A 13,134-nucleotide genomic window follows, 5' to 3' on the forward strand; every position below is an offset into this window, starting at 1 on the left:
ATTTTGTCACAATCTTTTTTAAAGTCTTCATGTACTCGTAATTCAGTTGAGCTTGCCTGTACCAAAATGCCTCTCTTGATGAGCACATTTTATTTTGGGGTTATGTCCCGGTAAAGCTATTCAGAGGCTTAGACTCCTGATTAAGCAGATGAAATATTTTAAAAGTAGAAAGATTAGCATTTCTTTCTTTTGAAATTACCACAACTGTGCCAGAGACAGATATTTAATCATATGTGTGAGTCATACAAAATACTTGGGTGGCTATAAAGCAAAAATTTTTCCTGTGTTTTCTCTCAATACTCTACTCACTATTTACCAAACAAATCTGCAACACTAGTTGGGTTAACTACCACCCAGTTCTGACTCGCTCTGGAGCTGGCAGCCCCACAAGACTCCCAGGCTCGGTCCCATACATCGGTCACCTCCCCCACCCCTTTCCAAAGCAAATCACAAGTCCATGTTGTTAACCTGTATGTCTGACCAATCAGCTATAAATCAAGGTTCCCAGGACCTCCCCCTCAGGTTTGAATACTTTGTTAGAGTTGTTCACAGAACTCAGGAAAAGTTTATTTACTAAACTACTGGTTTCCTACAAAAGGACGTAACTCAGGAACAGCCAGATGGAAGAGAGGCATACATAGGGCGAGGTGTGTGGCAAGGGTGTGGGCCACCCCTGTCCCCTCCAGACGCACCACCCTCCCAGCACCTCCATGCATTCAGCAACCTGGAAGCTGTCTAAACCTCGTAGTTCAGGGATTTTTATGGAGCCTTCACTATGTTGACATGATTAAATCACTGGACATTGGCAATTGATTTAACCTCCAGTCCCTCTCCCCTTCACCTAAGTGGGTGGGGCAAGGAGCCTGAAAGCTCACAACCCAAATTGCCATGGTTGGTTCCCCCCAGAACCAGCCCCCACCCGTCCTTAACAAAGTCAGGTGCAGTTGGTTAAAAGAGGCTCATTATGAAAAATAAAAGATACTCATTTCATCTTTATGGCTACAGAACTATTTCAACAACTGGGAACAAAACTAAATATAACAAAAAAAGATACTCTTATAGTGCTTATAAAGTACAAGAGTCTTGGAAGCTATGTGCCAGGAGGAACAGGGACAAAGACCAAATATAGATTTCTATTATATACCACAATGGCAAACTATTTTATTACTAGGTTTCAATCAACTAACTGGATGCCATCCTCTTGAATGTGGGCAGACTTAATGGCTCTTTGCACTTAGAAAGGAATTTTAATACATGTGTTCAGGAAAAAGTATTTATTTGACACCTTTACAAAAATATTTAGGCACATAATTTTCATGTTTATGTCACCTGATTTACACATCTCAATCCTTAGTACCTTTTAAAACCACTAAAATGGTCATTTGGTAAATAGGATCTGTACTGAAAAAAATACTATGATAGGCCAACATTTATAGACAAAAAATCAGTTGATCATCAGCATGAGAAAGAAACACTTATGAACAAAATAATCTCTAAAAACATTTTTGTGAGACAATAAATCTAACCAGTAGATTTCTTTTTTTTTAAGGTAACTCAAAAAAGAAAGCTTAAAAAAACCCACCATTGAATATCTTTTCATCCCGTCACGAAGTGGCACCCCTTTAAAAGTAAGAGCTAGAAGACAGGTGATGATGCCAAAGATCTATAAGCACCAACAACAGAGATAAACGTGGATGCACAGGCAGCGTGGAGCAAGGAAGAAGGCAGGTCTGGCCTGCAGAGGAGCAACTGGGAAAGTTTTAACTGAATCACCATTCTGAGGTGAAGATAAAAATATTTTTTTCTGTTTTGAAATTCACCATCAAAATAGAAGTAATTTTGTTCCTTTTTAAAAACAGGTGGAATCACATCACATGTGGCATCACATAATGGCCACAATTATATCCAGTAAGTATTTAAAAAAGGAAGACTACTGTTATTTAAGCGCTCTAGAGGCAATGAAATAAAGGGTCACATTTTTCAAGAAATACACACATTGCCCAGGCCTCCAGCATTTAAGGAGCACAGATTAAGAATCTAGTCTGCTTCCAGCCTCACCATGAAATAGTGACAGTAGTAACACTTGCTGAGTGCCTAACACGTACTAGGGCATTGTGCTCAGTGGTTTCGCATCCATTGTCTCACTTACTGTGAATATTACCATTTTTCCCTCAAAGAGGGAAAAATCAATTATAGCCTTGTTCATAAGGAGGAACCAATACAGAGGTACCCCCTTATTCACAGGGGATACGTCCCAAGACCCCTACTGGATGCCTGAGACCACAGATAGTACCGAACCCTACACGTTTTTTCCTACACATACATACCTATGATAAAGTTTAATTTATAAATTAGGCACAGTAGGAGATTAACAACTAATAATAAAATGGAAAAATGGTAATATACTGTAATAAAAGTTATGTGAAAGTGGCCTCTCTCAAAGTATCTTATGGTACCGCGCTTGCCCTGGTGACAGTGTGAGGTGATCCGATGCCTACTGAGGAGGTGGAGGGGAATGACGTGGCATCGTGACTAGCATTCGGCTACTACTGACCTTCTGAAGATTTGTCAGGAGGATGATCCCATGCTTCCAGACCTTCCTTGGCCACAGATGACTGAAACTGAAGAAACGGAAACCGCGGATAAGGGGTACCTCCTATAGTACACAGTTATGGGGCAAGAAACAATATGCGAAGCAGAGGGAGGAGGAACCCAGGCCATTCACGAATTCTAATGGCCTGGCACTTATCGCAGAGCTAGTAGTTTGAGTTGCAAAGTCCTTTTAGATTAAAAAAAATGCTTCAGCTCATGGGTGGGTGGGACACCCTAATCCGTGGTGGTAACTGCAGGCAGCTCTTAACTTACAAATCACTGACTGCTTTCATCTCCTTTCACTATGGGTCTGGCTAAAGAATTATACATTCCTTGAGAGCAAGAACTATGTCCTGTTCAGGGTGGTTTCCCCAGAGCTTGGCATAATGCCCTGGCATAAGACAGATGCTCAAAAAAATCTCTGCTCACTGATGAAACCATAATAACAAAAGCAGGCCCAAAATCCTAGGCACTATTCCAAACCAGTCAAATATGAAACTCTACTATTCTTTCAGTGAAGAATCTGTATCAGCTTTACTGACCTGAACTTTCCATGGATTCTTGATACAACAGGACTACAGAAAACTTGCAGATGCATGGTATTTTAAGCCTATGTCCACACTGGATCCTACAAATGACTTATAAAGTCAAGAGCCAGATGAAGCAATTGAAAGTCACCTGACACGTTGGCCACATGCAGTCTGGTCAACCAGACCACAATCAATCTGACACCGACTAAAAGCAGATGGACCACAAAGGACCCTGCTGTCATTACCTCAAGAAGAGGAGCCCCTAGTCATACAGAATTGGGTTTTCAAAACTCATCACAGCTCATCTGTCTCAAAGGGAAAATCAAGGATTTAACTCTAAAGCTGCCTCTCTTTCTCCCAGGAGGTAGTTAATAGGTCATAGAATTTTTGCCTTGTAAGATATCAACGTTGGGGCAAAATCAAGACACTCTGGGTGATGTGAGAATACCAGGTAAATCTCTAGTGCACTATACCCAAGTCTGCACATAACTGAAAAACTCCAAAACGGCTGGCCAGTCTATTCAGTCTCCAACTTTACCAGGCTGCTTTCTCTTATCTTGACATGGTGGTGGTAGTCAAAGAGGGAATCAGAACATTGACAGGGCAGAAGTTGCGACTTGCTGTACTGCGTCTGGCCAGAAGGTTCGGCACAGGTGGAGGGCCCTAAGGTCATGTGCATGTAGTGAGGCTGTAATTACACATGATATTCTCAAACCTGGAGTGATGACAGATCTTCAAGGAACCTGACCCCCAAGAAGCAGTTCAACCCTTGCTGGAATTCTAGCACAACAGCTACAGACACAGCCAAAGGCCTTTCATGACGGGAAATTCTACAACACAAATGATTTCTAATATCAAAGTTCCCTACATGTGACTTGACAGAAGAAGAAAGAGAATGAATAAAATTAGCTCTCACAAGGCCTTTCCACTGTGCCCAGCCAAAACCAGGCAGTGGCAGGCCACATCTATCAACCGAGCCCAGCCTGGAAGGTAGACACAACCTCTGGTATGTAGAGTGACACATCACTGCCCCTAATTTGCAAAGCCTATTCCTCTTAGGCTCCAAATTCAAACAAACACTTGCCTCCTTGGCTGACTCAGCTAGCCATCTCCATTTCCTCACTTCCTCAGAGGAAAATGGCAGCATGGCTCAATGGAAGAAACATGAATTTTTACTTATTAACAAGTCACTTACCCTCTCTGAGTCTTCTCATTGATAAAACAAAGACAATAAAAATCATCTTACACAAGATAATATCCTATGCTCCCAGTGGAATTTTCTCAGATCAGATGATCCTGGAAAAAAGTGAGCCCTGGGAGCTTTTGGCCTGGAAGTTGGCCGTGGGGTTAATTCTAGGGACCCAATACCACTGATGAGGCTTTAGTAAAAACAAACCCAAATAAAAGAAACACATGAATATGAAAATGACCTCAATGTAGTTTTTTAAAAAATAAAAAGAAATCAAAAACCTTCCAGGCCTCCTGTTAAGCCACCCAAATACCAACTGTTTAGATCAGTAGAGCCCTATGGATTCCGAACCTAATGAAAGAGAAGTTAGTGTGCACCAGTGCAAAAGCACCCAGCCTCTTGCACACTGACTGCACAACTGGCCTGTGCAGACACTCATACATGAAGTCGGTGGATGCCTCTGTACCAAATCACAGGGCTGTGTGAGTGAATCCCCTGCCTGCCCAAAGAGGCAATTTAGGCAGTGCCTATTCACAGCTGCTCTCCCAGGATGCAGCAAAGGTCTCAAGAGAAGCTGACGTGCTCATAAGGCAAGCCAAGGGACACAGGATGTAGGTGACAGTATGCAAAGACAAAGGTATGCTCATGCCATTTAAGGAGAAAGGATGGTGATGGCTGTAACAGCAACATGCTGAACAAAGACTAAGCCTTGACAATGCAGAAACCTCTAAAAAGGCTTTCCCCTCAAACCAATACATTCAGAAATATAAGACCTACTTGTATTAATTCAAAGAGGAGTAAACAGAGTAGCAACCAAACCCAGAGGAGGGAAGCACAGGAAAAAGACAGCGTCCACCTTGCCTGCCTGCCATTCTCACTCAGAGAAGGAAGGCTGAGCTGCATGGTTTGCAACAAAATATAGCTGCTCTTCATATATATGACTCGTGATCTTGGGGTCACGAGTTGAAGCCCCACGTTGGGTACAGAGTTTAAAAAAATAATAAAATTTTTTTAAAAATAAATAAACAATATGCCGCTCTTCACATACATGTCATCTCACACTGTAGCATATGGGTAGCAAACCATTGTGGGGTGGGTAGGGGCAGGTACTTCTAACCCCATTTACGGATTTGCAGTTTCTAAGAGCTGAAGAAAGTTTCTGTGACTTGTTCAAAGTCGCAGCATCTTCTGGATGGATCATAAAGTTAAGTTTTCTCTCTTAACCCTCAGTCATGATAGCAAGAGTGAGATCATTCAACTACCTCCAAAAACATCTGTGCACCCCCAGCACTTAGCATAATGCCAGGTACATATTGCATACCCAGTACATTTGAGCTGAATGAATGAGTCATACAGATGGCCTCCTTCCTCTATCCCTTCATCATCCCCATCTTACACAACAAAAAAGGAATAGCATAATTTCAAGGAATGTACTCTGCTCATTCCATGAATTCCCAGGGGAGCCAACATGGAAACCAATACAACCTCAAGGCACGTGTAGTTTTTTAGTGCCAAAGTTGTCATCTTTAGCAAATGCAGGGATAATATCCTTATGAAGAAAAATCCTTAAGAAATAAAATTCTAAAAGGAGAAACTTTAGATACTTGGCTGCATTTCCAGTAGAAGGAAGACTGAGCTACCTCAATATGCAGCAACAATTTCAATGCGAGGCTCCAGTTGGAGCACTTTATAGATGCAGCTCTAAGGGATACCTGGATATCAAACTATGGAATAAAATATTTTCAAAACACTGATGGTTCATTGTCAAAATAAAAGAAATAAATTAAAAAGCCCAGTACGTTTTCCAGTTTGATATAAATTAATTCCAATGGCATATTTAAAATAGAGTCAATTATAAGCTTCTCTCATAAATTTTAAAAGGCAGCAATCAATCCTCAGATTGTACAAGTGCAAAGGAATGGTATTTTCTCTGTAATCAAGACACCTGAGTGTCTGTGTAAGAAATGCCAGTGTTCTCAGTTGATCAAAAGCTTGGGCCTAAGTAGTGGAAGCGATCCTCTGGGTCATACTGCTCCTTTCCCCTTAATGTCCAGCTTGTTACTGGCCTCTGACTGCTTGCTCAGCTGTTCCTCAGAGAAAGTGATGTAGGAATACACCAGGCTCCCAGCAATGCTGCAAAAAAGAAAACCACCATCAGGGAGGAATGAAGGAACGACACATGGAAGGGAGACTGGTACGGGGGTGGAAGCTACCTTCATATATCAACAGCACGTAAAATTACAACAGATAATATGGAATCTTCATCTACCAAGTAAGAGATGCTCCCTCATCATGGCATTATCCACTGGGGAAATGAATGCTTGCACACACCTGCCAACAGGAGTGCCAATTTTACACCACCTTTCTGGAATGCAATTTGTTGAAATCATAAACCTTAGAATTCTGCTTATCCTTTTGACCTAGCAACCTACTCCATGGAAGAATCGTGTACATCTTCAGAGACTTATCAAGAAAGTATTTACCACAAAATTCATAACAGCAAAAAATTAGATAAAGGGTAAATGTCCCAAGGGGGGATTATATAAACCCACACAATAGAATATTATGTATCTCATAAAATCATATGAAAACAGGCAATGACATCTTAAATGAAAAAATAATCTCACAAAACATTAAATATTGTCTAATCCCATTTTATTTACATAAACATGAATATGTACATCGATATGCATCAGAAAAAAGTCTAGAAAGATGGTGAGTGAGCTCAGAGGTGATTTCTTTTTTATTTCTATTTCCTGGATTTTCAAAAATAATTATTCAAAACAAAGAAATGTAATTTTTAGTAAGAATGAAAAACATCCCAATTATTAAGTAAACATGCAGATCCTGGGGGATTCACAGACCTGCTTTCTGACTAGAATCAAGTTCACAGTGGAGAACCTATCATCTGAGCCCATGACATGAGTTGGTTTCTCATACCCCTCACTTGTCCACCACACCGACCACCGAGGGTTCGCACATGAGGGACACTGATTATACTTGTCTATTCTCTGCAGGGACTTCAAACCCACATGGGATACACAGCTTCCTGCCCCAGTCACTAAGTGAAAGTAAGCCAGAGGAGCTCAGGAGCATGTCAAGAGACTGTTCTGATGTGTTCTTCTGCTAAGCCTGACACCTGTGACTCTTTTGGGTCTCCAGCTGGCAGCCTGGCCTAGACTCTGATTTCAGACATGCCTGTCCTGGGTTGGGCCCCCCACCTTTTGCCTGACCCCTTGACTCATGAACTTGCCACTAATTTGAAATTAGTTCTATTCTCCTCTGGGCTCTGGGGTTCCAGCACCATACCAGTTGCAGCAGGGTGAGAAATGCCTAGCTAGCTCCCTACAAGTAAGAAAGGAAGATCAGGCAGTCACAGCACTTAATCATCAAATTGTGACCATTTACTAAAGTCTATTCCATGTCAAGCATTTAACATACATCTGCCATGGCAATATTCCTACAAAGTACAATATCCCTGGCAAGATGTTCATTTTACAGATGAAGAAACTGAGTTCCAGAGTCATAAGATAACTTGCTGAGGGTCACAAAGCATCCTAATAATGGACCAGAATAAAACCCGTATCCCTCTGATTTTCTCCACTGAAACAGCTTCCTCCCTTATGGCCCCTGCTCCACTTGACAGAAGAGATACCAGTCCTTATTTTGTTCCCATAAGCCTATATATTTCCAAAGCCTTACTCTGAGCTCTACAAAGTCCCTTGCACAGGCCTGACACTTTGTAGCAATACAGTAAATAACTGCTTAACTGAGTATCTGTGATGGCCCAAAGAAACTCCAGACCCTCACGAACCCAATCTTTGTGCCAGTTTCGTAGAGCTTCATCTTTTCCTTCATCTAGTAGTTTTTCCATTTCTTTTCTTTCTTTCCTTTTTTCTTTTTTTTTTTTTTAAGAGTTTGATCTCTCAGACTCTTCTAGAAACGTTTCAGGTTTTCTAGTGCATCAAGTAGATGATTTCCTTGGTAGCTGGGCTAGGACCCATGGAGATGGCTTACTATAGCCTTCCTGACTGAAGCTAAAATTCTCTGAGGTTCACATGCACATCTACATGACAGGCAATTTCCCTCGGCCTCCAGCCCCATCTGAACTCACAACATCCTGTCATCTGGGTTCCCCCTCCCAGGACAACCTCAATATAACAATGCTTTCTTTATTTTTCCTGTCAAGACAATCTTTTTTTCCTTTTTTTTCTTTTTATACTACAAGTTTATTGATTGATTGATTCATTGATTTAACTTCATTTTTTATTTTTTAAAATTTACATCCAAATTAGTCAGTATATAGTGAAGCAATGATTTCAGTAGATTCCTTAATGCCCCTTACTCATTTAGCCCATCCCCCCTCCCACAATTTGATTTTTATATTAAGCTGATTTCACCTGGATGGAAGTAATGGAGCAGTGTAGGATTGAAGAAGACAAAGAATACCCTGGAATACTATGGAATCACGGTAAGGATGAGGCCTGGACCCTATATCCCTAGCATAGTTAGTGTAATGAAAAGACACGGACTTTGTGGAGTTAGGTCTTGGTTCCAATCTTGAATATACTGCCAGCTTTGTGCCCCTTGGCAAATTTATTAATTTATCTGAGATTCTATTTCTGTATTAATAAGAGTAATACTATCTCTCTAGGCTTATTTGCAGATAAAGTGAGATAACCTGCATAAAGAACCAGGCCCTAATCTTGGCACATGGTAAACAATCAGAAAATATATATTCCCTACTCGCTCTTTCCCTGTCAGCTCTGCTACTCCTAGACTCAGAGGGGAGATGCACTTTGGGAATGCGGGGAAGCTGGGAGGAGGGGAAGAAGAGGATGGTGAAAAAAGAAAGGGAAACAGGCCAGATGTGAATCTATATGAATCTTGATACATCACTACCAAATGGTTTGGAATTAGTATCTTCTAATACTTTACACAAAAAACTTCTCAATCTATTGGCTCCATAAATATTCACATTAAATATGACGACCTCTGATACTCTGGATTTGTTATGTATATATTTGACCATCCTAAAGATTCACTTTTTTAAATCTCAAGCAATCTTCCACTTGCCTAATATTCAGATCACAGCACTACCATTAATTCACTCAACATGCTGTGACAGAGCCAGGAGATAAACAGAAGAAAAAGACAAGGCTCCAATGCACTACAGACAGGGTCTAGTTAGAATACTGCAAGACTGGCTGGAAAAGAGCTGAACAGTGCCACCTCTGCTCCGGCCACTTCTGATCTTCCAAAGCCAAACACAATCTATCTCTTCTAGACTTACAGCTCCAGACATATTTACTAGCCTGAGACAATTAGATATCCACTCTACAAATATATGCTAAAAATGCCTTCCATATAGCAACTCCATGGCCAGAGAACAAGAGTCCTAAGGTCCAGACTATGTCCATCTCCCTTTGTGGCTGACATATCTGCTCATGTGTTTAGCCATGTAGCTCTGCCTCCCAGACTAGATGCTGCCTTCTGTATTCCACATGTAAAATAGGTCAATTTATACCCAAGCCTATGAGCCAAGGCAGTTTGATTTTTACTGACATTTCCTAACATATAGTAATTCCTGCCAAATAATTGAAACTGGACCTCTGGGTATATTCTTCCTACACCCATGTCAACTCCCCACATAGCAGCTCCTGGGAGCCCTTTTTCATCTTTCTCACCAGCCAAGTAAAGCAGAGCTGTGTTGCCTCTGTATATATATCACCTTCCAGAGCTTTCCAATCTGAACAGAGAGAAGCACAGAGGTGACACAGGATTGAATAAAAACTACATAATTGTTGACTATGACATTTACAAAGCTCTGTGATGGGGCGCCTGGGTGGCTCAGTCGGTTAAGCATCTGACTTCGGCTCAGGTCATGATCTCGCAGGTTGTAAATTCAAGCCCTGCATCAGGCTCTGTGCTGACAGCTCAGAGCCTGGAGCCTGCATCAGATTCTGTGTCTCCCTCTCTCTCTGCCCCTTCACTGCTCATGCTCTGTCTCTCAAAAATGAATAAATGTTACAAAGCTCTGTGATGTGGGACAAGTTACTTAAACTCTCAGAGCATCAGCTCTGTGAAATGAGCCCATCTGTGAAATGGTGATCAGAATACCACTCTTACAGGATTGAAGTGAGAATTTAATTATATAATTTATGTAACAATAAGCTATCTAAAATTACATGTTAATTATATAATTTAAATTCTATACTTAAATTATGTAACAGGACAATAGATCATTTCAAAACACTCATTGGGACACAATAGACACCCAATAGGGATGAAAGTCAAAATGTCAAGGAACACCAGGAGTGAATACTGCCAAAAAGAAGAACCAGATTTTGCCAGTTGCTGCTTTTCCTCATCTTCATGGCTGCATACCCGTTCACCCAGAAAATCAAGGAGTCCTACATATAGTAAGGCCTCTTTGTCTTTGCTCATCCCAAAGAGGCCTTAACTGTATTGAGTAAGCAAACCCCTATTATCTGTGGGTCAGTAGTAACTCTCACAGTATCTCCCAAGCTGGGTATTCCTCCTTCCTCACTCACTCAAGTGCTGGCCCACTTTTCCACACTTGATCTTAGCCAAAAGGCCGAGAAGCGATGGGCCCACTTTTCCAGTAGTACCCTTGTGAAATCCCTCTTATGGAGTACCTACTGCCCACCCTCCCAGTCTCCCATCCAACATCTGTATTTCCAGCTCCATGCCTTTGTTTTGCTCATGCAGCACTCAATGGCTGGAATACCTACACTTCTGTTTTCCATCTCTCCAAATCCTACCTATGGTTCAAGGCCTTACCTAACTGTCTTTTCTTCTATTAAGTCTTCCAGGCAGACAACCATAGCCTTTGTGAGAGGTACCAGTCTAAACAGCTACTCTGTGACACTTGTGTGATGACAGCTGCTGAAAGCTCCCATGAGAATGTGCAGAAGTGTCTCCTCATGGCTGTTAAGACCATATAAATACCAAATGTTATTATAAATGCCTTATGATTCCTACATGAATGAAAGGCATTGGTGTTAATCATTTCATACTTTCCCTCCTCATTCCACCTAATCTCAACATAGTGGGCAAAGTAATTCTGTTAAAACTAAATCAGATCATGTCATTCGTTTAATCAAAACCCTCTGTCTTCCTCTCTCTTAAAAGTAGTCCTCAATCTATCAATCCACCCCACTACCTGTATGGCTCATCTCATCTCATTCCCTCTACTGCCATCACACTGGCCTCCCATGTTCCCTGAACACACCACAACACTCCCACTTCAGGGTCTTTTTACTTGTTCTTCCCTCCAGAAACTGATGTGGCTCATCCCCTCCCTTTTTTAGGTATTGACACAAAATGTAACCCTATTCTCTGCAGTACTCCTCATCCTCCTTCCTTGCCTTTTCTCCATTACTATTTATCATCACAGTTATTAACATTTACCACCAACAAATATTTTACTCACTGTATTATCATTCATTTTTTGTCTCCTCTACTAGAAGGAAAACTCCACGAAGGGCAACAGTGTTAAACAGTTTTGATAACAGCTCTACCCCCATTGCCTAAAACAAAGTTTGGTAGGTACCTACCATACATTTGTTAATAAGGAAATAAATCTTCTCAGCTAGATTATAAATTTCATGAAGATAAAAATTAATCTATGCTTAGCAAACACTAAGTCATCACTTTCTTTAACATATTTATAGACTGGGTTCAATAATTCTGATTCTTACTGTGCTTGCCAAAGAAGACAGAAAAATAAAGACAAATCAGTGGTAAGGCAGGAGGTAAGCAAGGCAGCTTTAGGAATGTTCAAAACAAAGAGGGGTCATTTAATCTCTTATCCCATGTCCCTCACATGGCTAAATCATAGGGAAGATTTTTATAGTCAAATCAGGGTGAGAATCTCAGTTCTGCTTCTCACTATGGCAGCTGTGTGCCCTTGGACGAATTATTTTCCCTGAGTCTCAATTGCATTATCATGTGAACTGGGAGATGATTAAACGAGATGGCACTGTAAAGGTGGCATCATATACCAGGCACTCAACAAACATTAAGCCCCTATCTGCTGCCTTTCCAGATGCATGTTTATGTCCTTTCTACATGAGGATAAGTATTGGTCTGTGCACATACTTTAAAAATAGAAGTACCTTAGTCACCAATGTCTGGCCAGGATGTGAACCAATTCATCTGCCTAGGAGTTTTAGGAATTTGCCCAGGAGTAAATTTAGAAAAAAGGCTCTTAAATCCTGTTGTGATGTTGTTTGGAACTCATGGGCCTTGACATAGATATTATTTGTTTCATTAGAATTCTAGGGAAGCCCCACATAGAGTTTTTTTTTTAAGACTCTGAACTAAAAAAGGTTATGGAAAAGTAAAAAGGAATATAAGCCTAAAAACTTGTTTTCTATCTATTCTCACTGTTTACTGTTAGCTCTTTCCAAATATTTAAGAGAAATGCCCCTCCCCCATTCCAAAAAAATTTTTTCCCTTTCATACTATTCCTCAACTTGGGGCTGAATCCAAACTACTTAAGCATATCCATCTTTTTTTTTTTTTTTTTTTTTTTTGAGAGAGAGACAGGGCACAAGTGAGCGAGGGGCAAAGAAAGAGAGAGAGAATCCCAGGAGGGGAAGAGGGAGAGAAGAAGAAGGTGGAAAGAGAGAGAGAGAAAGAGAGAAGCGGGGCTCACCTGAAGTGGGGCTCGTGCTTACCCAAAGTGGGGACTCCTGCTCACCTGAAGCAGGCCTCGAGTTCACCCAATGTTGGACTCAAATTCACAAACCGTGAGATCATGACCTCACCCGAAGTCAGATGCTTAACAACGTAGCC

General features: G+C 41.1%; 1 protein-coding gene across 1 annotated transcript in view; it reads right to left on the reverse strand.

Annotated features, from left to right (window-relative positions):
- Positions 1–1,259: 1,259 nt before the first annotated feature.
- The window catches only part of SLC35D1 (solute carrier family 35 member D1), a 51,355-nt gene continuing 39,480 nt past the window's right edge, over positions 1,260–13,134 (reverse strand). Inside the window, exon 12 of the mRNA XM_040470582.1 lies at positions 1,260–6,444. Within this exon, the coding sequence (XP_040326516.1) occupies positions 6,336–6,444 (109 nt within the window). The 3' untranslated portion in view covers positions 1,260–6,335. The remainder of the gene's footprint in view (positions 6,445–13,134) is intronic.

This window comes from Herpailurus yagouaroundi, unplaced genomic scaffold (genome assembly GCF_014898765.1).
Source record: "Herpailurus yagouaroundi ecotype Mexico unplaced genomic scaffold, PumYag 77, whole genome shotgun sequence".
Classification (NCBI taxonomy): Eukaryota; Metazoa; Chordata; class Mammalia; order Carnivora; family Felidae; genus Herpailurus; species Herpailurus yagouaroundi.